The following is a 24,360-nucleotide window of genomic DNA, read 5'->3' on the forward strand; positions in this document are numbered from 1 at the left end:
CAACATCATGATAAATGGAGAAAAGACTGAAGTTGTCAAGGATTTCATTTTACTTGGATCCACAATCAACAGCCATGGAAGCAGCAGTCAAGAAATCAAAAGACGCACCGCTCGGGGCAAATCTGCTGCAAAGGAACTCTTCAAAGTGTTGAAAAGCAAAGATGTGGCCTTGAAGACTAAGGTGCGCCTGACCTAAGCCATGGTATTTTCAATCGCATCATGTGCATGTGAAAGCTGGACAATGAATAAGGAAGACCGAAGAAGAGTTGACACCTTTGAATTGTGGTGCTGGCGAAGAATACCGAATATACCATGGACTGCCAAAAGAAGGACAAATCTGTCTTAGAAGAAGTACCACCAGAATGCTCCTTAGAAGTAAGGATGGTGAGACTGCATCTTACAGACTTTGGACATGTCAGGAGGGATCGGTCCCTGGAGAAAGACAACATGCTTGGTAAGGTACAGGGTCAGCAGAAAAGAGGACGACCCTCAACGAGGTGGACTGACACAGTGGCTGCAACAACAGGCTCAACCGTAACAATTGTAAGGGTGGCGCAGGACCGGGCAGTGTTTCGTTCTGTTGCATACAGGGTCACTGTGAGTCGGAACTGACTGGACAGCACCTAACAACAACATTAATGCAAAGCAACCAACCACTGTTATGTAAATCTCTATTTTTTCCCCTCTCATTATATAAAAAATAGAAGCTTGGTATCAGAACCCAGAGTGATACATTTGGTATACAGTGTACTGATCATGGAGGATAGTTCTTATTCTTTACACTCATTCTTTAGATAAAACTACCATTTCCCAGTGCAGTCTGTGGAGAAGCTAATAGGAATTATGTGGGAAAAGGAATTCCGTGGTCAAACATGTTTGGCAACACTGGGTTTCTTTATTGTAGATTTCTCAGAACCTTCATCATGACTCTCCAGGAGATGGGGTCTTCCTCTATGCCTGCAATGGTGGGGGCAGTTTCATATTTGTGAAATAAAAAAAGGAAGAAAAAGATACATAATTAAATTAAAAAAACTCAAAATGTTTTTTGATGGCAAGAACCCATTACAGGGTGCTCACTTCAGCAGCACGTATACTAAAATTGGAATGATACAGAGAAGATGACCATGGCCCCTGTACAAGGATGACATGCAAATTCCTGAAGCATTCCATATTTTTCAAGAAGGCAGGAAGCGACAGGAACTGGACGAATGGACACAGGGAACCCAAGGGGGTAAGAGGGGAACATGCTATCACATCGTGCAGATTGCAACCAATGTCACAAAACGATATGTGTACAAATTTTTGAATGAGAAATATGACCTGTGAACATTCTCCTAAAGTGCGCACGCACACACACACACGCTTTAAAAAGAAAAAAAGGGAGCAGCTAGAAAATACTTCTATTGGTAGGTTTAGGGTAACCCAGATATCTGAAAATCTCAAAATTTCTCCATGGCTTAAAATTTTTCCCATGCTAATAGTATCTTTTCAGGTCTCTTGGTTATTTGTTAGCATTTGTGAGGTATGCTGAAGGTTTTACCTTGCTTTTCTAAAAGAGAAATTAATTCAATTAAAAACCATTTTTGAAAAAACTTTAAAAAGAGACACTGGTTGCTCAAAGGGCCTTCTACATGTTATTTTCCACCCCCCCCCCCCCCAATTCAAGACTGTATGAACTATCTGGTATTTAAATACCAGAATAAAACAGAACAAGCAAAAGCTGTATAGGATATCTGATTTTTTTTTTTTTTAATCTGAAAAGAAAATAAGTATACAAGATTGCTAAAGAGAAGTGGTAAAAATTGAATGTTATGTACTAGGGAATAAGTACATTAAGTTTGACTTCGGTAGCCGGTAATTCTTACAATTCTGCAAAAAACAAAAAAAAAACCTCAGTCGCATAGAAACAAGAATATAAAATGCCCCTTTCCGAACCCTATTTTCATAAAACTGGAATCACATCTAGCTCACTGATTACACTGTTTCAGTTCTCCCTGCGCAAGTGATACATGTATCCTTACAGTGGTGGTTCTGTGAGCTGAAATCAGTGTCTTTTAGGATAGGTCAACGTAATATCCCAGATTCACAGAGATAAGCTAGTGCCTAGGAAAGAGCTAATACACCCATGTGCATAATAATTTTGTAACTTTTTTTTTAAACATAAAATCACGATCAAAGACACTGGTAAGACATCGCATACTCAGTGCATGACTTCATGTAGTGCATTCCTATGGCTCAAGTGGAGTTCACACCATACAACCACCACGCGTCCGATGAATGGGCTTCTAACATACACAAATCTGTCCAATTCTTTTCAAAGTCTAACAATCTCCTAAGACCTTAAGCTTGGCACGGAGGATTTTGTGTTTTAGTATCCCAAACACTGGAAAGGTTAGGTGTGACGAGTAGTAACCACCTCTTGTGAGCAAGACCGTACATATGCTTTTGTTACATTACCACATGGAACCCTCAAAACAACTCAACACTGAGATCGTGAGGGGCACGTTTATGATTTAGCCAAAGGAAATCCAATTGGCTTTCCTGGAGTTAAATACACTCCAAGGCATAAAGAACGAGTACAACTATGGCAGCTGAAGAAATCTGCCACTATATAATAAATGCTATTATTAAATGTTACATATTTTAATAATATATTATGATTTGTTTCCCAGTACCATGGGGCACAAGAAACAATACTCAAGACTTATCTTGTTAGAACAGGACAAATGATGACCCCAGTTTTAAATAGGGTTCTTCATTGAGGGAAAAGATAGATCCATAAAAGTCAAATTAGCTGACTTCAAATGGTTTACATCCCAGGATGAATCAGGTTACACTGATTTAAGCCCAATTTAATTCAGGCAGGTTTTTAACCACAAGAATAAAGACATTCTTAGTACATATTAATAATTAAACCAACATATACACAATCAGCAATATCCTACATAATATTAAGTGTTTTAACAACGTCTTGATTATTCTCTATCTAGTTAATCTGTTGCTTTGTTTTTTTTTTCTTAAAAAAAAAAAAAACAAGCTCAACTTTATTTTATAATGTACTTTGTATTTCTAAGTGTATTCTGTAATTATTTCATTGAAGCAGGTATAGTTCTCCGTATTCTAAGAGCCAAATTCAACTGTATCTTCTGTTATCTGTTTGAATTCATAATTGCCTCTGCCATCCATATGCAGGTAGTACTATGGGAAAGAAGAAAAAAAAATCAATAACCAAGAATTTGCAGTCAGAAATATAGAGGTGGTATAAAAGAAAATGATTAGAAATGATTATTTAAGTCAATAAAACCTTCAACGACTTATATTTTAGTGCACACAATTCTCCAAGGTAACACTAAATGAAGAAGTCTGCCCTTTTTTAAAAGTAACAGCAATCTAACTCTGCTTAGAGGGGACATGGTACTTTCCTTTATGAGAACTAAAATACAGTCTTATTATTTTAAATGAACCACATCTATAAGTAACCCACAAATTAGAATGCTTCCAGTAGGATGAACTGTGCCAAGCGCTAGGCTCTTCGGTAAGGCAGCCTCTATTGTTTCCTTGTGCTGATTTCCTAGAGCAGCTTGGCGCCTCTAAGTTTTGTTGTTTGTTTTTTTTTTATTTAGCAGAGAGGGGATGAAGAACTATACAATGAACTGTATATCCCATCCTCTGAACACACTTAAACCCACGGCCAACCCTTAGGACAGCAGTTTAAGTCTTAGTTTTTTATTTCATGGCTTTTTATAGAAGACTTCTGTTTTTCCATTTTCTGTATTGCCATTTCTTGGCTATTTTGGCCTCCAATATCCCAGCTCTTCCTGTCACCCCTCTTTCACACGACCACTGTCCTGATGGTTATTTTGCTATCTGTCTATACCTTGAGAAGAAGAGGGAAGGTGAAAGTCCTCTTGCTGTCCTATGGCTGTAATGTTTATGAACCTCTGAGAAAATACAAAAGCTTAGGTCTATTTTTAACCTGCTTTCATTTCTAGTTATTCAATTTCTCACTCAATTCATAAGAAATGGACAAATCACAATATGCCATAAAACAGTAAAAACTGTTTTTTAAAGTCATTGTTTGAATTCATTAGGCCAAAAGGAAACAGATTTCAACTTAGACAATTTGCCAATCACTTTCCTTTTTCTTCTAGGTTTTCAAACCTGGGGTCAAACAGGAACATAGTTCAACAGAATGCCTTCAAACACTGCTGAATTTAACTTCCATATTTTTAAATATATAAGATCTCTCTATAAGAAATAAGGGCTACACAGAATTTCATTAAGTACTTTCATATGGCTACCTCTCTGACACTCAGGGATATCTATGACAGGCAGGCAAGGATCTGCAACTTTGTTAGCAAAGGAAGTAACCGAGGCTAAAAACGGTGGTACTTGAACCCAGGTTTTCTAACTTCAAATCCCATGCTTTTCATTTTATCACTTGTAGACTATTATCTGGAAACCCTGGTGGCGTAATGGTTAAGTGCTACAGCTGCTAACCAAAGGGTCGGCAGTTCGAATCCGCCAAGTGCTCCTTGGAAACTCCATGGGGCAGTTCTACTTTGTCCTATAGGGTCGCTATGAGTCGGAATCGACTCAACGGCACTGGGTTTGGTTTGATTTTTGGTTTAGACTATTAACTAAAGATCATAGGCTCTTGAGAGTAAAGACAGCAGTCTGTCTCCCTTGCGACACTCAGCACAGTACTTGGCCAAGTAGGTGCTCTATCAGGTATGTATACTGTGGGACAAGATACCATTACTGTCGTTCCATTTTCTTCTCAAACCCTTTTGTTAACCTACAATCTCTCCAGGAGGGAAGGAAGGAGGGAGAAGGAAAGAAAATTAAGTGAATTAAACTAGGCTTATTTTTAGAGTTGGAGCATTTTTCAACATGAGATGGAAAGAACTGCCATACTGAGAATGGTACTGCTGGAACCCCAGAAAACAGTGAGACATCTGTACTAATGTAAACCTCATCAATAATACCATCTTTGCAAATTATAGGGACTACCTAGTGAACTTTATTTTATTACAATGATAACACAGCTGACATTCAATTTCCCCCATGTAGTCCTGACCTCTACAAAAATGCACCTCAACTTTTTTTTTTAATAATATTTTATTGAGTTCAAGGCGAAAGTTTATATAGCAAATTAGGTTCCCGTTAAACAACTTCTACACAAATTATTCAGTGATAATGGTTTCATTTTTGACAAGTGTCATTATTGCCCCTGAACTTTTTGCCATCTAATCCTTCGTAAGATTCTTTCCCCTCTCGTCAATACTAGATGGCTGGGGAGGGGGAGTTTACTTAGACATAACTGTGCTAAGATCATACAATTACATGACAGTCGTTTTTAAACTGGAGAACCACTAACTCGTTCTCTGATACCTGGCATACATAACCAGGGGTTGTTTATGAGGTATCTGTGCTTCAGTGGGAGAATTCTCACTTTCCATATGGGAGACTAGGTTCAATTTCCCAGGCAACGCACCGCACGTGCAGCCACCATCCGTCTGTCAGCGGGGGCTTGTGCGCTGCTATGATGGTGAATGAACAGGTTTCAGAGCGGTCTCCATATTAAGATGGCCTGGCCATTTACTTCTGAAAACCAGCCGATGAAAAACTTGGAAAAGGAGGATGAGAGTGGTTGCACAACTCAAAGAATATAATTAATGTCACTGAATTGTACATGCAGAAATGGTTGAATTGGCATATGTTTTGCTGGGTATATTCTCAACGACAACAATGAAATAAAAACAACAACCCTATGGATCACAACGGTATGAACTACAACCGATCACGGGGATGGTGCTGGACCAAGCGGTGTTTTCTTCCACTATGCACGGGGTCGCCATAAGTCAAGGGTGAGTGACTCCACGGTAGCTAACAAGAGGGATTATTTATATGAAGTTTTTCCGCATTATTCACAGAAACCATATTTGTGAATTCACCCACACACTAAAATTTATTTGTAACTGCAAAATCAATCCTCATTGCGCTTCTGCAGTCATTTGTGGACAGGCATAGGGCCTGGAAAAGTTTGAGTTGCCCAAAGCACATGTTCCCAGCTGATTTCCAACAAGGCAACACTTCTGCTTTCTTGTTTCAGCTCTCATATTGTAAACGCAAGTCTGTCTTGTGGTCTATTTAGTGTCATGTTTTTCATATTTTGTGCTTCCTGCTGGTGTTTAAAATGGCCCCCAAGTGTAGTGTTGAAGTGTTGTCTAGTGTTCCTAAGTGCAAGAAGACTATGATGTGCCTTACAGAGAAAATAATATGTGTTAGATAAGCTTCATTTGAGCATTAGTTATCCTGCAGTTGGCCATGAGTTCAATGTTAATGAATCAACAATATATATTAAATAAGGTATCCTTAAACCGAAGCACACATAAAACAAGATTGTGTACTGGCTGATTGACAAAAATGTTGTGACCAGCGGTTCAAAGAAACCTAACCCTGTATTTCTCCTAGGAGCAATGGTTCAGGATTCACTAATTCAGTGTTCATGGTGACTTTATAGAAGGGAGCTACTGTTGAGTAGCAAGAATCAACTGTATACTGTCGTTTTCAAAACTGACAATTATGATGATATTTAGGAAATCATATTTTATTTTATAAAACTGAAACAAAATCACTTTTTTCCATAAGGTACATGTTTATAAGGGGACATAAGCCAAGAAGTCTAAAACCATATTCACCTAAATTCACATAAATAACATAAACTTCCATTGTACCATTAAATTTAAGAAATACAAACCTCATGATGTTTCCAAAGAGACTTTCTGTGTGACACAGTGAAGAGGGTGATGCCAACCTAAAACAAAGAAAACACTTTACGTTTTAGGTCATTAAAAGATTCACAAATTAAGCTAGTCTGGTATTTTAAGCTGTTAAGATGACTGTCGTCGGTGACAACAGATAAAAATCAATGTCAAAGAAAAAAAAAGTACAACTTTGCATTACCGTAAACTTGTTTACGGTAATGCAAAACACCTTTGGGCCTTCTACCACATAATAAAAACTAACAGGTACTGGCATTCGATATATTATTTCAGGCAGATAATACATATCCTAGCACATATTCTATTTTATTGTAAAAAATATGTGAAAAGAGTATGAAAAGTACAAAAAGTTAAAGCCAGGAAAAATTAACTGAGAATAGCACTATCTACAGTCAATCCAGTTTTCAAATACTGGGTCATAATCCTTTACTAAAAATCTTTGTTTGGGAATTCAGGTTTTGGAAATATATTAATATTCCCAGAGGGTTCCGGAGCAAAATTCTGTAATCAAACACATGAATATTTCTGTAGCAACACATACAGGCATTCACAATAAGAAAGATAAAGAGTTTAAATATATTTTGTTAGTTTAGGCCAGACTTTGCACTCAGAAAGACTGCTACAAAATCATGAAAAATATTTTTGTTTTAAGAGCTTTCTGGATTTCAGATTTCAAATAAGGGTTTATAGATCCGTTCTTCAGATTTTCAAAATAACACTAATAATACAACTGCAGTTGCTCTGAATCAATGCTTCTCAACCAGGGGTTGATTTGGCCCCTCGGGAGACATTTTTGGTTGTCATAACCAAGAGTGCTACTAGCATCTCATTGGCAAAGGCCAGAGGTGATGCTAAACATTCTATAGTACACAGGACAAACCCCCATAACTAAGAATTATCTAGCCCAAAATGTCAATGATGCCAAGGCTGAGAAACCCTGATCTAGATCACTGTGTCCCAAAACGATTCCCTTCAAGGTAACAGATACATGCTAGGGTATCCAGAACATTTCCATCATGATTTCTAAATTTTACTATTTTGATGATAACCTTTTAAAATTAGCTTGAGTAAATTCCAGATCATTTCTGCCATGAGACTGAAGTGCCAAGTTTGTGTCTGCACTCCCACTGCTGCCAAGTGAGGACTTCAGGTGATGTCACTTAAGACTTTTAACGTATCATAAGTATATCTGGCTGCCTTGTGAAAAGATTCTCAAATTGGCTAGGAATTACACAATAAGATATTATCAGTATTAACAGAACACTGATGTCAACTGTACAACATTTATCTGACTTTTAAAGGATTAGTTTTGAGAGCATTTTACTTCTATTTTTTAAACACTTGAATATATTGAATCAATCCGTAAGGCACAGAAGTTAATATATTTCAAGTAGAGGCAATCATATGACTATGAGATTAATGATCAAGACATTTTCAAAATGGTATGAATGAATCATTTCTAGAGTTCACTAGGTCCCTTCAAAGTCTGACAGCAAGCTGTTATGCTCAATTTAGATTTGTTTACTAACATCTACAAAAATACAAATCTCACACTTTAGATACTATGTCTGCCCACAATTCTAACAATAATTGGATTAGATCTCTCCTTAATGCAGACATTTTTTACATTAGCATTACTTATGTCAAAATACAAAGTGAAATTCAAAATACATGATCTGGACCTCAGACTAATCTTTCCATAATTAAACCCCAAACTGGTGGTTTAATTTCAGTTAAACAGTACCCTAGGTCTCTTTAATGTTGCAAATTTGAAATTGTTTGTTTTGTATTTAATTTGTAAATAGAATATTGGTTTTGTAGTTGTCAATGAGTTGTTAGCTTAAGAAATTTATACCTCATTTTACGTTAACACATGTTTACAGTGCTATTATAGTAATACAATTTAAATTGTCATGTTTAATTGTGTATCAACTTGGTTAGACTATGGTGCCCCGTTGTTCAGTCAAACACTAGATGTTGCTGTGCAAGTATTTTGTAGATGTGATTAACATTTACAATCAGGTTATTTAAATAAAGGAGATCACCCTGAATAATGTGGGCAGCTTAAGCTGAAGGCCTTAAGAGCAAAAAGTGAAGTGCCCAAAGAAAATAAAGAATTCTGCCTCAAGACTAACATAAAAATCCTGCTTAAATTTCTAGCCTGCTGGTTTGCGCTACAGATTTCAGACTTAAGACTGTAACGTCAGCTTTTGCCCGACTTTTCAGTACATAGGCCTTCCCTGCATATTTCAGACTTGCCAGCTGTCACAATGTGTGAGCCAATTCCTTAAAACGAATCCCTTTATATATATATATATATATGTCTTATTGGTTCTGTTTCTCTGGAGAACCCTGAGTGATACAGGGTCCCAGAAGAATGTTCTTTTAAATGGAATCTATACTTTATAAAAGGCTCACATCTTACGTGGGAATTTGTAGTCTACCACTAAAGCATTAGAAAAAATCACATGGTCAAAATTACCAGCAAAGATCCTCTAAATTATTGATCAAATACAGACTACATGGTTTTATATAAACAATTCTTGAAGCCGAGGTTCCCCACCAATCTAGGTTCACATGCTTTTAGTGTATCAATATTTTTTTATGGTGACCCTAAGTCAGAAAAATTTACCTAACAGTTCTGTTTATTAAGCAGTTAGATCCAAACTTAATAGTAGTAGTTCGTGCAGTGCCCAACAGATGTCGCCATTTTCCTCAAAAAAACGTAAAATACCCTGCAGCATCCCTATGAGTTCGCTAAGATGTCCTGACACGTAGCTGAGGAATCGCAGTCTTATGTATGTCGATGAAATATGGGTATGGTGATGAATGGCACATGATTCCATACAGCTACAGTACTGAGAAACCAAAGAATTCAGGGGGTTTCCAGTTTTGAATACTTCAGGAAACTTATGAAAATTCTAAGTTGCTGGCCTTTCTGCTCATTCTTTTCATTGCCTTCATACCTGTAGTGAATTTTTTTCATGTATTTTTCATATTCTCCCTAGTCAATATTCCTCAGTAGTCCTCAAATAACTCTTTAATTTCTTCCTCAAGCGTGTTGACAAAGCCAATAACATTCAATTAATCACTTTGTTTTACGTATTTTATCAATCCATAGTAAAAACAAAAACGAAGTTATTCACATTTCATCCATAACTTTGTACTGTTTTCAGGCTTTACTATCTACTACTCAAAGAGCCATGCTCACTGAGAGAGCTGTCTCATTCGGTATCATCTCCCTCCCTCTCTCCTTTGGTAGTGCATGTAATCAAATGCCTGCTATCATATGTTTGTTTGATACAAAGGCAATCTATTCAGAATGTGAAGCATTGCTCTAGGAATGAAAATTAAAAATGATAACTACAGTGCAGCAATAAGGCAATAAGACAACATCTCTAAATGCTATAAATCTGAAAACCAATATGGATTAAAAAAAAATTTTTAGATGCATAAAAATTATAAAATGCCAAAACTGCTTCAAGAACAGAAAATAAACCATTACAAACATTAACATCAGCAGTTACAAGTCTTCCTACAAAGACGAATACAGCAATATATTCTTTATCATCGTAACAGTGCTTCTAAAGCTGCAGCGTGCATTCGTATCATCTGAGAATTTTGTTAGGACATAGATTCTGATTTAGTAAGATCTGAGATTCTGAATTTCTAACAGACTCCCCAGTGACGCTGATGCTTCTGATCTGTGACCACACTCTGAGCACGAGAGTTTATACCATATGTATATGCAACAAGACTCTGCATATTTCAGTTCCCGAAGAATGTTTTAAAGTGTTAAAATACTACTGTACTTATAGAGAAGCTATAAAACAGGATATACTGATCTCATTCTGAAATTATAACAGAGTATAGATGTTGGTGACAATTCTTTACAGAAAAACAAAACAAAACTGAGACTACTGAATAATTAGAGAACGAAATCAATGTAGACGGCCTCAGGCTAGGCTACTAAAATAAATTTTGGTTAAATATTGCCCAAGCCAAAAAGAAAATGAATGAAAGTATAAAAATTACAAGTTATTAGAACAAATTAAAAAAGGCCAGTTTATTAATTCTAAACCCCGGTGGCGCAGTGGTTAAAGTGCTTGGCTGTTAACCAAAATGTTGGCAGTTCAAACTTGCCAGCCACTCCATGGGAGAAATATAGGGCAGTCTGTTTCTGTAAAGGTTTTCAGACTGGCAACCCTATGGGACAGGTCTACTCTGTCCTATAGGGTTGCTATGAGTTGGAATCGACTCGATGGCAATGGGTTATTTGAGTTATTATTAACTGTAAGTACAGACGATGAGGTAAAAGGGAAATAGATCTAAATGTGTTATTTGTTTCATATCTAAGAAGTGGCTAAAGAGAATTACATGCAGAATTCATTTACAATCCTTTTCCTTTTACTCATAGCTATTAATACCAGTTCTAAAATTTTCATTAAAGTAAGATATTATCTTTTGGGAGTAATTTTATTACTTAACATCTTAGAACCTTCTCCTTGGACAGATATCTGGTTGGACACAGATCAGACTGGGAGGGGAATGTGGACCGTCACACGGAGAACCTGTCACACGTACCTTTCGACAATGACTATAAATGTAGTCTTCCACGTCCACACTAACTGCACTGGTACATTCATCCAAAATGGCAAACTGGGGTTTGTGATAAAATAATCTTGCCATCTGAAGCATAAAAAGAAAAATACTTTGTGTAAACATATGCATACCTAAAATTAATAAGCTAAAATAAATTTACTTTAAATTAAATATGGAGTCTTGTAAACAAGCATGGAAATTATTCCAACTAAAAAGTCTGCTTTCCAGAAATAGAAACAATATAAATAAACCTAATTGTTATATTCTCATCCTGAGCAACGGGGAAAAGGTAATACATGGGCAAGTTATTGATAAGAATAAAACACAACCTAATAGTCTGACTGACCTGAGATGAAGTAAGTTTTGAACGAACACTGAAGGAAGTTCACTAAACAGACATTAGAAGGTTTAACCAAATCTTATAATTCAGACTACTGATAGCCTCAGGTACAAAAAGGTCTCTATTTTTAAACATTTTGTTGTTCGAACCATGGTACCAATTCTGAGTAGCTTCAGGTAGTATATACTGAGCCCTGGAACACAGATACACATAATGGTGGAGGGAAAGGGCAAGAACAGAATTAAGAATAAAATAATAAAATTAGAGTTGATATCTCTAATACCTTCAGCTACATCAGGGAGAACAGCCCAAGTGAGACAAAGAGATGTCTATAGAAACAAAGAGATCTCATAACCCAACCGAGATCACCATGTGTCACAGGACCAATGTGCTACAACTCCAGGTACATAATTAAATCTGCAGCTTTTGCTTTCACAGGTACTGGCACTGCTTTTAATGAATATTTCGGAGTTCCAAATTAACATGTATGTTATACATTCTTGAGCACTTTTGTTATCATTTAAACTAATCTATAATGTAACAATTGCTAAATTAAAAAAAGTAAAATAAAACTTTGTGCCTTAATTAGTCAAAATGCTGGATTATAAGAATAACTTTATACAACTAATTGCATTTTTTTTGCAATCTCTTCAGGGTATACTTACTGCCATTCTTTGCTTTTCTCCACCACTGAGTACATCCATCCAATCCTGAACACTGTCCCAGCCTCCTTCACGTTCCAGGATATGACCCAACTGGACGTTGTCTAAGTAGTCCTTCAGTACCTTTAGAAAAATGATTAAAAAAGAAACCAAGCTTAATATAAGCCAACTTTCTCCATCTTGCTTTATTTTTTAAACTACAAACACTATAATTCTTTGCCAGTAGCACTTAAAGAGGCACCAGGACCAACAAAACCAATTCCGACTCACAGTGACCCTACAGGACAGGAAAGAACTGCTCCATAGGGTTTCCAAGGAGCGGCTGGTGGATTTGAACTGCTGACCTTTTGGTTAGCAACCGTAGCTCTTAACCACTGCACCACCAGGCTCCATTTCACAGAAAGTGTGGCACAAAGTTAACATTGAACTTTTCGGTTCACATCTAAACTAACCCTGACAAAATGTGTCACTGTTGGGCATAATTAACAAATAAGAACAAAAAAACAAGCAATGGTGTAAAATAAACCAGTTACAGTCAAGTTGATGCTGACTCATGGCGACCTCATTTGTGTCATAGCAGAACTGTATTCCATAGGTTTTTTTTTTTTTTATTAACTTTTATTAAGCTTCAAGTGAACGTTTACAAATCCAATCAGTCTGTCACATATAAGTTTACATACATCTCACTCCCTACTCCCACTTGCTCTCCCCCTCTTGAGTCAGCCCTTCCAGTCTCTCCTTTCGCGACAATTTTGCTGGCTTCCCTCTCTCTCTATCCTCCCATCCCCCCTCCACACAAGAGTTGCCAACAGAATCTCAAGTGTCCACCTGATATAATTAGCTCACTCTTCATCAGCGTCTCTCTCCCACCCGCTGACCAGTCCCTTTCATGTCTGATGAGTTGTCTTCGGGGATGGTTCCTATCCTGTGCCAACAGAAGGTCTGGGGACCATGGCCGCCGGGATTCCTCTAGTCTCAGTCAGACCATTAAGTTTGGTCTTTTTATGAGAATTTGGGGTCTGTATCCCACTGATCGCCTGCTCCCTCAGGGGTCCTCTGCTGTGCTCCCTGTCAGGGCAGTCATCTATTGTGGCCAGGCACCCACTAGTTCTTCTGGTCTCAGGATGATGCAGTCGCTGATTCATGTGGCCCTTTCTGTCTCTTGGGCTCTTAGTTGTCGTGTGGCCTTGGTGTTCTTCATTTTCCTCTGGTCCAGGTGGGTTGAGACCAATTGATGCATCTTAGATGGCCGCTTGTTAGCATTTAAGACCCCAGACGCCACATTTCAAAGTGGGATGCAGAATGTTTTCATAATAGAATTATTTTGCCAATTGACTTAGAAGTCCCCGCAAACCATGTTCCCCAGACCCCCGCCCTTGCTTCGCTGACCTTTGAAGCATTCATTTTATCCCGGAAACTTCTTTGCTTTTGGTCCAGTCCAATTGAGCTGACCTTCCATGTATTGAGTGTTGTCTTTCCCTTCACCTAAAGCAGTTCTTATCTACTGATTAATCAATAAAAAACCCTCTCCCACCCTCCCTCCCTCCCCCCCTCGTAACCACAAAAGTATGTGTTCTTCTCAGGTTTACTATTTCTCAAGATCTTATAATAGTGGTCTTATACAATATTTGTCCTTTTGCCTCTGGCTAATTTCGCTCAGCATAATGCCTTCCAGGTTCCTCCATGTTATGAAATGTTTCACAGATCCGTCACTGTTCTTTATCAATGCGTAGTATTCCATTGTGTGAATATACCACAATTTATTTACCCATTCATCCGTTGATGGACACCTTGGTTACTTCCAAATTTTTGCTATTGTAAACAGAGCTGCAATAAACATGGGTGTGCATATATCTGTTTGTGTGAAGGCTCTTGTTTCTCTAGGGTATATTCCGAGGAGTGGGATTTCTGGGTTGTATGGTAGTCCTATTTCTAACTGTTTAAGATAACGCCAGATAGATTTCCAAAGTGGTTGTACCATTTTACATTCCCACCAGGAGTGTATAAGAGTTCCAATCTCTCCACAGCCTCTCCAGCATTTATTATTTTGGGATTTTTGGATTAATGCCAGCCTTGCTGGTGTGAGATGGAATCTCATCGTAGTTTTAATTTGCATTTCTCTAATGGCTAATGATCGAGAGCATTTTCTCATGTATCTGTTGGCTGCCTGAATATCTTCTTTAGTGAAATGTGTGTTCATATCCTTTGCCCACTTCTTGATTGGGTTGTTTGTCTTTTTGTGGTTGAGTTTTGACAGAATCATGTAGATTTTAGAGATCAGGCGCTGGTCGGAGATGTCATAGCTGCAAATTCTTTCCCAGTCTGTAGGTGGTCTTTTTACTCTTTTGGTGAAGTCTTTAGATGAGCATAGGTGTTTGATTTGTAGGAGCTCCCAGTTATCTGGTTTCTCTTCATCATTTTTGGTAATGTTTTGTATTCTGTTTATGCCTTGTATTAGGGCTCCTAGGGTTGTCCCAATTTTTTCTTCCATGATTTTTATCGTTTTAGTCTTTATGTTTAGGCCTTTGATCCACTTGGAGTTAGTTTTTGTGCATGGTGTAAGGTATGGGTCCTGTTTCATTTTTTTGCAAATGGATATCCAGTTATGCCAGCACCATTTGTTAAAAAGGCTGTCTTTTCCCCAATTAATTGACACTGGTCCTTTGTCAAATATCAGCTGCTCATACGTGGATGGATCTATGTTTGGGTTCTCAATTCTGTTCCATTGGTTTATGTGCCTGTTGTTGTACCAGTACCAGGCTGTTTTGACTACTGTGGCTGTATAATAGGTTCTGAAATCAGGTAGAGTGAGGCCTCCCACTTTCTTCTTCTTTTTCAGTAGTGCTTTGCTTATCCGGGGCTTCTTTCCCTTCCATATGAAATTGGTGATTTGTTTCTCTATCCCCTTAAAATATGACATTGGAATTTGGATTGGAAGTGCGTTAAATGTATAGATGGCTCTTGGTAGAATAGACATTTTTACTATGTTAAGTCTTCCTATCCATGAGCAAGGTATGTTTTTCCACTTAAGTATGTCCTTTTGAATTTCTTGTAGTAGAGCTTTGTAGTTTTCTTTGTATAGGTCTTTTACATCCTTGGTAAGATTTATTCCTAAGTATCTTATCTTCTTGGGGGCTACTGTGAATGGTATTGATTTGGTTATTTCCTCTTCGGTGTTCTTTTTGTTGATGTAGAGGAATCCAAGTGATTTTTGTATGTTTATTTTATAACCTGAGACTCTGCCAAACTCTTCGATTAGTTTCAGTAGTTTTCTGGAGGATTCCTTAGGGTTTTCTGTGTATATAATCATGTCATCTGCAAATACTGATAACTTTACTTCCTCCTTGCCAATCCGGATACCTTTTATTTCTTTGTCTAGCCTAATTGCCCTGGCTAGGACTTCCAGCACGATGTTGAATAAGAGCGGTGATAAAGGGCATCCTTGTCTGGTTCCCGTTCTCAAGGGAAATGCTTTCAGGTTCTCTCCATTTAGAGTGATATTGGCTGTTGGCTTTGCATAGATGCCCTTTATTATGTTGAGGAATTTTCCTTCAATTCCTATTTTGGTAAGAGTTTTTATCATAAATGGGTGTTGGACTTTGTCAAATGCCTTTTCTGCATCAATTGATAAGATCATGTGGTTTTTGTCTTTTGTTTTATTTATGTGATGGATTACATTAATGGTTTTTCTGATATTAAACCAGCCTTGCATACCTGGTATAAATCCCACTTGATCATTGTGAATTATTTTTTTGATGTGTTGTTGGATTCTATTGGCTAGAATTTTGTTGAGGATTTTTGCATTTATGTTCATGAGGGATATAGGTCTATAATTTTCTTTTTTTGTAATGTCTTTACCTGGTTTTGGTATCAGGGAGATGGTGGCTTCATAGAATGAGTTGGGTAGTATTCCATCATTTTCTATGCTTTGGAATACCTTCAGAAGTAGTGGTGTTAACTCTTCTCTGAAAGTTTGGTAGAACTCTGCAGTGAAGCCGTCTGGGCCAGGGCTTTTTTTTGTTGGGAGTTTTTTGATTACCGTTTCAATCTCTTTTATTGTTATGGGTCTATTTAGTTGTTCTACTTCTGAATGTGTTAGTTTATGTAGGTAGTGTTTTTCCAGGAATTCATCCATTTCTTCTAGGTTTTCAAATTTGTTAGAGTACAATTTTTCATAATAATCTGAAATGATTCTTTTAATTTCATTTGGTTCTGTTGTGATGTGGTCCTTCTCGTTTCTTATTCGGGTTATTTGTTTCCTTTCCTGTATTTCTTTAGTCAGTCTAGCCAATGGTTTATCAATTTTGTTAATTTTTTCAAAGAACCAGCTTTTGGCTTTGTTAATTCTTTCAATTGTTTTTCTGTTCTCTAATTCATTTAGTTCAGCTCTAATTTTTATTATTTGTTTTCTTCTATGCTGATGGATTCTTTTGTTGCTCACTTTCTAGTTGTTCAAGTTGTAGGGACAGTTCTCTGATTTTGGCTCTTTCTTCTTTTTGTATGTGTGCATTTATCAATATAAATTGGCCTCTGAGCACTGCTTTTGCTGTGTCCCAGAGGTTTTGATAGGAAGTATTTTCATTCTCGTTGCTTTCTATGAATTTCCTTATTCCCTCCTTAATGTCTTCTACAACCCAGTCTTTTTTCAGGAGGGTATTGTTCATTTTCCAAGTGTTTGATTTCTTTTCCCTAGTTTTTCTGTTATTGATCTCTAGTTTTATTGCCTTGTGGTCTGAGAAGATGCTTTGTAATATTTCGATGTTTTGGACTCTGCAAAGGTTTGTTTTATGACCTAATATGTGGTCTATTCTAGAGAATGTTCCATGTGCGCTAGAAAAAAAAGTATATTTTGCAGCAGTTGGGTGGAGAGTTCTGTATAAGTCAATGAGGTCAAGTTGGTTGATTGTTGTAATTAGATCTTCCGTGTCTCTATTGAGCTTCTTACTGGATGTCCTGTCCTTCTCTGAAAGTGGTGTGTTGAAGTCTCCTACTATAATTGTGGAGGTATCTATCTCACTTTTCAATTCTGTTAAAATTTGATTTATGTATCTTGCAGCCCTGTCACTGGGTGCATAAATATTTAATATGGTTATGTCTTCCTGATCAATTGTCCCTTTTATCATTATATAGTGTCCTTCTTTGCCCTTTGTGGTGGATTGAAGTCTAAAGTCTATTTTGTCAGAAATTAATATTGCTACTCCTCTTCTTTTTTGCTTATTGTTTGCTTGATATATTTTTTTCCATCCTTTGAGTTTTAGTTTGTTTGTGTCTCTAAGTCTAAGGTGTGTCTCTTGTAGGCAGCATATAGATGGATCGTGTTTCTTTATCCAGTCTGTGACCCTCTGTCTCTTTATTGGTGCATTTAGTCCATTTACATTCAATGTAATTATAGATAAATAAGTTTTTAGTGCTGTCATTTTGATGCCTTTTTATGTGTGTTGTTGACAATTTCATTTTTCCACATACTTTTTTGTGCTGAGGCGTTTTTCTTAGTAAATTGTGAGATCCTCATTTTCATAGTGTTTGACTTTATGTTAGTTGAGTCGTTACGTTTTTCTTGGCTTTTATTTTGAGTTATAGAGTTGTTATACCTTTTTGTGGTTACCTTATTATTTACCCCTATTTTTCTAAGTAAAAACCTAACTTGTATTGCTCTATATCGCCTTGTATCACTCTCCATATGGCGGTTCAATGCCTCGTGTATTTAGTCCCTCTTTCTGATTATTGTGATCTTTTACCTATTGACTTCCATGATTCCCTGTTATGTGTATTTTTTTTTTTAATTAATCTTAATTTGTTTGTTTTTGTGATTTCCCTATTTGAGTTGATATCAGGACGTTCTGTTCTGTGACCTTGTGTTGTGCTGATATCTGATATTATTGGTTCTCTGACCAAACAATATCCTTTAGTATTTCTTGTAGCTTTGGTTTGGTTTTTGCAAATTCTCTAAACTTGTGTTTATCTGTAAATATCTTAATTTTGCCTTCATATTTCAGAGAGAGTTTTGCTGGATATATGATCCTTGGCTCGCAGTTTTTCTCCTTCAGCGTTCTGTATATGTCGTCCCATTCCCTTCTTGCCTGCATGGTTTCTGCTGAGTAGTCTGAACTTATTCTTATTGATTCTCCCTTGAAGGAAACCTTTCTTTTCTCCCTGGCTGCTTTTAAAATTTTCTGTTTATCTTTGGTTTTAGTGAGTTTGATGATAATATGTCTTGGTGTTTTTCTTTTTGGATCAATCTTAAATGGGGTTTGATGAGCATCTTGGATAGATATCCTTTCGTCTTTCATGATGTCAGGGAAGTTTTGTGTCAGGAGTTCTTCAACTATTTTCTCTGTGTTTTCTGTCCCCCCTCCCTGTTCTGGGACTCCAATCACCTGCAGGTTATCCTTCTTGATAGAGTCCCACATGATTCTTAGGGTTTCTTCATTTTTTTTAATTCTTTTATCTGATTTTTTTTCAGCTATGTTGGTGTTGATTCCCTGGTCCTCCAGATGTCCCAGTCTGCATTCTAATTGCTCGAGTCTGCTCCTCTGACTTCCTATTGCGTTGTCTAATTCTGTAATTTTATTGTTAATCTTTTGGATTTCTACATGCTGTCTCTCTATGGATTCTTGCAACTTATTAATTTTTCCACTATGTTCTTGAATAATCTTTTTGAGTTCTTCAACAGTTTTATCAGTGTGTTCCTTGGCTTGTTCTGCAGTTTGCCTTATTTCATTTGTGATGTCTTGAAGCATTCTGTAAATTAGTTTTTTATATTCTGTATCTGATAATTCCAGGATTGTATCTTCATTTGGGAAAGATTTCGATTCTTTTGTTTGGGGGGTTGGAGAAGCTGTCATTGTCTGCTTCTTTAAGTGGTTTGATATGGATTGTTGTCTCTGAGCCATCACTGGGAAACTAGTTTTTCCAGAAAATCCGCTAAAAAAAAATGCAGTCAGATCCCTATCAGAGTTCTCCCTCTGGCTCAGGCTATTTGGATGTTAATGAAGCCGCCTGGGGAGGGTAGGGGAGGGAGCAGAGAGATAGGAGAGTAGCACCTCAGAATATAGCCAGAGTTGCTTGTCTTGCTTGGAATGACTATTATATCTGAGATTCCCGTGGGGCGCGTCGCCTATGTGTGCTGGCTGTGTGGAGGTTCCCCCGGGGGGTCTGGCCTGCTGGAGTCACGGTCAGATCCTCCGCTTCCAGCCCCTCGCCCAGCGTCAAGGCTCCCCTGCTGGGACGGTGCACTCGCAACTCCAAAATCAGTCGCTGCCTCCCGCGGACTTCTCCTCTCTCCAGCCGCGTTGCCGTGCTCCCTCAGTAAACCGGTTGGGCCCCCTCCCAGGGTTAGTTCAGATGGTTGGAGCAGCTCCCCATGCTTGTGCCGTGACCGAGTGTCCTGGCTGGGACGCTGTTCTCCCCGCTCCAATACCAGTCGCTGCCTCCCGGGGACTTCTCCTACCGGTGCGTCCCACGCCGCCCGCGGAACCGGCTGGTCCCCCTCCCGGGGTTAGTTCAGCGGGGTGGAGCAGCTCTCTGTGTTTATGCCGTACCTGCGTCCCGTCCAAATCCCGGCAGGACAGTTCCCCGGCTGGGACGCTGCTCTCCCCGTTCCAAGACCAGTCACTGCCTCCCGGGGACTTCTCCTACCGGCTGAGTCCCACGCCGCCCGCGGAACTGGCTGGTCCCCCTCCCGGGGTTAGTTCAGGGGGGTGGAGCAGCTCTCTGTGCTTGTGCCGTACCTGACTGGTACGCTGGCTCCAGGCTCTGAAAACAATCGCTGCTTCCCCGTATTAGTTCGTTCTCCGTCTCTAAATCTGTGTTTGTTGTTCAGAGTTCATAGATTGTTATGTATGTGATCGATTCACTTGTTTTTCCGTGTCTTTGTTGCAAGAGGGATCCGAGGTAGCGTCTGCCTAGTCCGCCATCTTGGCTCCGCCTCCTTCCATAGGTTTTTTGATGGCTGATTTTTTGGAAGTAGATTGCCAGATCTTTCTTCCAAGTTGCCTATAGATGGGCTTGAACCTTCAACCTTTTGGTTAGCAGCGCATTAACTTTTATACTACCCAGGGACTCCCAATAGTGTACAGATAAACTGATATACTCAACACGTCATATTTAAGCAAAGCGGTTATCCTCTTACCTCAATTTGGGAAGTTGTAATTAATGATAAGCCCTTAGAAGGTTTTACAGGTTAGGATAAACTACCTCACATTTAAAACATTTAACTGATTAAGACAAAGACTCTGAAGTAATGTATTTTCAGTAGCCTTAGGATATAAAGAGTTCCTTACCAGGTCAGAGATCCCCTTCCTTTTCTGATCTTCTCTTCCATCTGGATATATCACTTGGTCTCGAAGTGTTCCAAGGGTCATGTAAGGTCTCTGATGGTAGTAGAGCAAAAGTTTTTAGAAGTGAATTTAAAAATAAAAAGATCTTAAATCAAAGATTATGAAATGACTCAACCAAGGTCTTACCTGAGGAACATAAAATAACTTTCCTCTCTCAGGTTTAGTAAGACATCCTCCAAAAAGAGGCCATAACTATAAAAAGAAAAGAGGGAAGGGAGAGCATAGCGAATTTTAAGTATGTGGTAGACAGAATGGCAAATAAGACCACAAAGTTTTGAGGCCAATTTGTACTTACTTCACCAAGAACACGGAACAGTGAACTCTTCCCACATCCATTAGGACCACAAATTAGAACGTTGGCCCCAGATCGAACCTGGAATGAAAATTAGTTCATGAGTTAATGAAGTAGAATAAATACAATCAATGAGCATTTGCGTAGAGTCAAATAGCTCTCTGCTAATTATAAGCTTTCTATTTTGTCAATAAATGTGTTACAAAATAGAAGTAGTAGAGGGGCATGGTGGGGGGGGCTATTTTACCCATTTACTTTCAATTTTTACTCAGTTATATTTTTTTCAAGGAGGATATATTACTTTTTAACTTTGTAAATTGCATCTCAAAATCATAATTGATGTCAACTTAATCTCAGTTGGAATACAAAGAGCTAAACCTTAAAAAAAATTTTAGCATCAAAAAAAAAAAAGATTAAATGGATGTACCTACACAAACACATATATAGTCTTTTTTAAGAAACAATTATACTATATAATGTTCCATAAAATTTTTTACTATTTAATATATCACAGATAGTTTTCCAGGAAACTTGTGATTGAGTGGGGGAGTGGCATTTTTATGGTGGTCAAAAAAAAAAAATTTTTTTTTTTTTTCAGGGTAGGCCTCACTGAAATAGACAACTAGGCAAAACCTGGAAGGAAGTAAATGGGTGAATTAGGAGTTTATCTGAAGGAATACTGCTCCAGCCTTCTCTTCCCCCCATTCAAAAAGCCAGTGCAAAGGAACTGATGCAGGAGTATGCCTAGCCTGTTCAAATAAACAGAAAAGAGGCTGATCTGGCTGGAGAAAATGGACAGGAGGCAAGAGTAGCAGGAAACAAGCTCAGATAGGTAATGGGTAGGGGTGAGGGTAGAACAGCCAAAACCAAACTCCAAAGAGTGGCTGGTGGATTTGAACTCCTAACCTTTTGGTTACAACCATGGCACCACCAGGGCTCCCATCAGCATACAGAAGGTGTTTAAAGTCATGAGACAGGATCGAATCACCAAAGAAATAATTGCAGAAGAAAACAAAAGATGAAGATAGATGGGGAGAAGGACTTTGCTGAAGTTCTGTTAATTGGTTCAACCTTCTCAATGAAGGAAGAAGCTAGGTCATCAGTTGAGAGTAAAGATGGAGCAGGAGATACCAGAAGTTTGAGAGAAGGGGAAAAGAAATGAAGTGGTAGTCTTGAAGAGTGAAGGAATAGCATAATTATGTAAAATGAGAATGCCAGATACCTCACGGTTCATGGTAGAAGGTCAGTGAACAGTAGCTTCATTATTATATAGCTGGGTAACCTCTCTAGGTCTATAAGTAAAATGAAGGTTTGGAGTAGATGATTTTTAAAGTATCTCCTAGCTTTCAAGTTCTGACTACACTCCACATGTAAACATGACACAAACCTTGTATCTAGCCATCTATTTTACAAGCTGAGATGGTATGGCTGAAAACAGTACTCTATATGGTAAAAATGGTATCCCGGACAGTGGTTCTCAGTGTGCCAGAGCACACCAATGCCATGAACCCGTAACAGGACTGCCAAGTTTACAACCAACACAAGTGAGGAAACACAATAAATTTTCAAAATAAAGCTTTGATAATATTCTGCAGTTTCAAAATATGCTGAGTCTCAAATTTTATAAACCAAATGTAAAAAAGGGGAAACATTTAAATAAACTAGGAAACAACAAAGTCATCCTATCATTTACAGGTTCTATTAATAGTAAAATTACTTTTAAAAGCCATCTTGAGATATCCCATTATAATATTAATTAATTCCTAATTACTTCTGAGAGTGACAAAGCTAAAGTTATTGAATGCTTTGGGGATGAAAGAATCATTAAAAACATATACACTGTTTACATTGCTATATATTGTGATTAAGTTTTTTCAGGTTTCTAAATTTTTTTTTAAAACTTAAGATTACCTTTCAATGTGATGCTAAAAATTCTATTTAAGAATGAACCTCCAAAGGAGAACAGTGGGATGCAGACCTCAAATTCTCGTAAAAAGGTCAGACTTAATGGTCTGACACTGGAGAGACCCCAGAGGTCATGGTCCCTGGACCCCTGTTAGCCCAAGACTGGAACTATTCCCGAAGCCATCTCTTCTTACACGGATTGGACTGGACTATAAGACAGAAAATGATACTGGGGAGGAGTGAGCTTCTTTGGCTCAAGTAGACACATGAGACTATGTGGGCAGCTCCTGTCTGGAGGTGAGATGAGAAGGTAGAGGAGGACATAAGCTGGCTGAATGGACACACGGAATACAGGGTGGAGAGGAGGAGTGTGCTGTTTCATTAGGGGAAGAGCAGCCAGGAGTACATAGCAAGGTATATATAAGTTTTTGTATGAGAGACTGACTTGAAGTGTAAACTTTCACTTAAAACACAATAAAAAATTTTTTGGATTAAAAAAAAAAAAAAACCCCACCACATAGTTGCTCTATAGTAAAAATGACAGAAGTTATGCACACCATTGTTGGAGAAGGAGCTATTCTGAATGACTTTTCCAGATGAATGAACTATATACCTTTTTGTGAGAAATTCTTTTAAAGAATCATTTTGTTGGACTTCTTTCTAAACAATTCTGTATCTCCTTAACCAAAGAAACTGAATAGACTGAATAGTCTTAAAATATTCTTGATGATGCAAGGTTATTATATATAATAATTATGCTCTACTATAATGGTGACAGAGCCCTGGTGGTGCAGTGGTTAGGAACTCAGCTGCCAACCAAAAAGTCAGCAGTTCAAATCCACCAGCTGCTCCTTGGAAGTCCCATGGGGCAGTTCTACTCTGTCCTATAAGGCTGCTACGAGTCAAAATCCATTGACGGCAATGGCTTTGGTTTTTTTTTTTGTTTATAACGGTGATGCCTTTAGGAGCTCCTAAGGTTCAGAAAAAAAAAAAAAGACCTGTTAATTAAATGTTTCCCTACTAGTATGTTTTATTTGAGTAACGTCAGCCACACATTTTTTTCTGCCCCAATTTCTCATTGTGGTTTTCACTGATATCAACTGTCCTGCCTCCAACAATACCCTTCTACCCTAGTTGTTATAATTTAAAAAAAAAAAAAAAAAAAATCTGTTGCCATCGAGTCATTTCCAACTCATAGCAACCCTACAGGACAGAGTAGAACTGCCCCATAGGGTTTCCAAGGAGCAGCTGGTGGATTCGAACTGCCATTATTTGGTTAGCTGCCAAGCTCTTAACCACCATACCACCAGGGCTCCAAAAGTACATATAAACCAAACTCATTGCCGACAAGTCAATTCCAACTCATAGCGACCCTATAGGACAGAATAGAGCTGCCCCATAGGGCTTCCAAGGAGCAGTGGGTGGATTCGAA

At 38.1% G+C, this 24,360-nt stretch overlaps 1 protein-coding gene and 1 non-coding gene across 2 annotated transcripts in view; one reads left to right on the plus strand and one right to left on the minus strand.

Moving 5' to 3' along the window:
* Positions 1–1,069: 1,069 nt before the first annotated feature.
* Positions 1,070–1,176, plus strand: LOC126074111 (U6 spliceosomal RNA). The gene has a single exon (XR_007516919.1). It is a non-coding gene; the product is annotated as a U6 spliceosomal RNA (small nuclear RNA).
* Positions 1,177–1,757: 581 nt separating this feature from the next.
* The window catches only part of ABCD3 (ATP binding cassette subfamily D member 3), a 106,047-nt gene continuing 83,444 nt past the window's right edge, over positions 1,758–24,360 (minus strand). Inside the window, exons 17-23 of the mRNA XM_049879707.1 lie at positions 21,027–21,104; positions 20,858–20,923; positions 20,675–20,764; positions 12,396–12,515; positions 11,373–11,477; positions 6,764–6,820; positions 1,758–3,198 (exon numbers count right to left, since the gene is read on the minus strand). Of these exons, the coding sequence (XP_049735664.1) occupies positions 3,121–3,198; positions 6,764–6,820; positions 11,373–11,477; positions 12,396–12,515; positions 20,675–20,764; positions 20,858–20,923; positions 21,027–21,104 (594 nt within the window). The 3' untranslated portion in view covers positions 1,758–3,120. The remainder of the gene's footprint in view (positions 3,199–6,763; positions 6,821–11,372; positions 11,478–12,395; positions 12,516–20,674; positions 20,765–20,857; positions 20,924–21,026; positions 21,105–24,360) is intronic.

The sequence above is a fragment of the Elephas maximus genome, chromosome 3 (genome assembly GCF_024166365.1).
Source record: "Elephas maximus indicus isolate mEleMax1 chromosome 3, mEleMax1 primary haplotype, whole genome shotgun sequence".
Taxonomy (NCBI): domain Eukaryota; kingdom Metazoa; phylum Chordata; class Mammalia; order Proboscidea; family Elephantidae; genus Elephas; species Elephas maximus.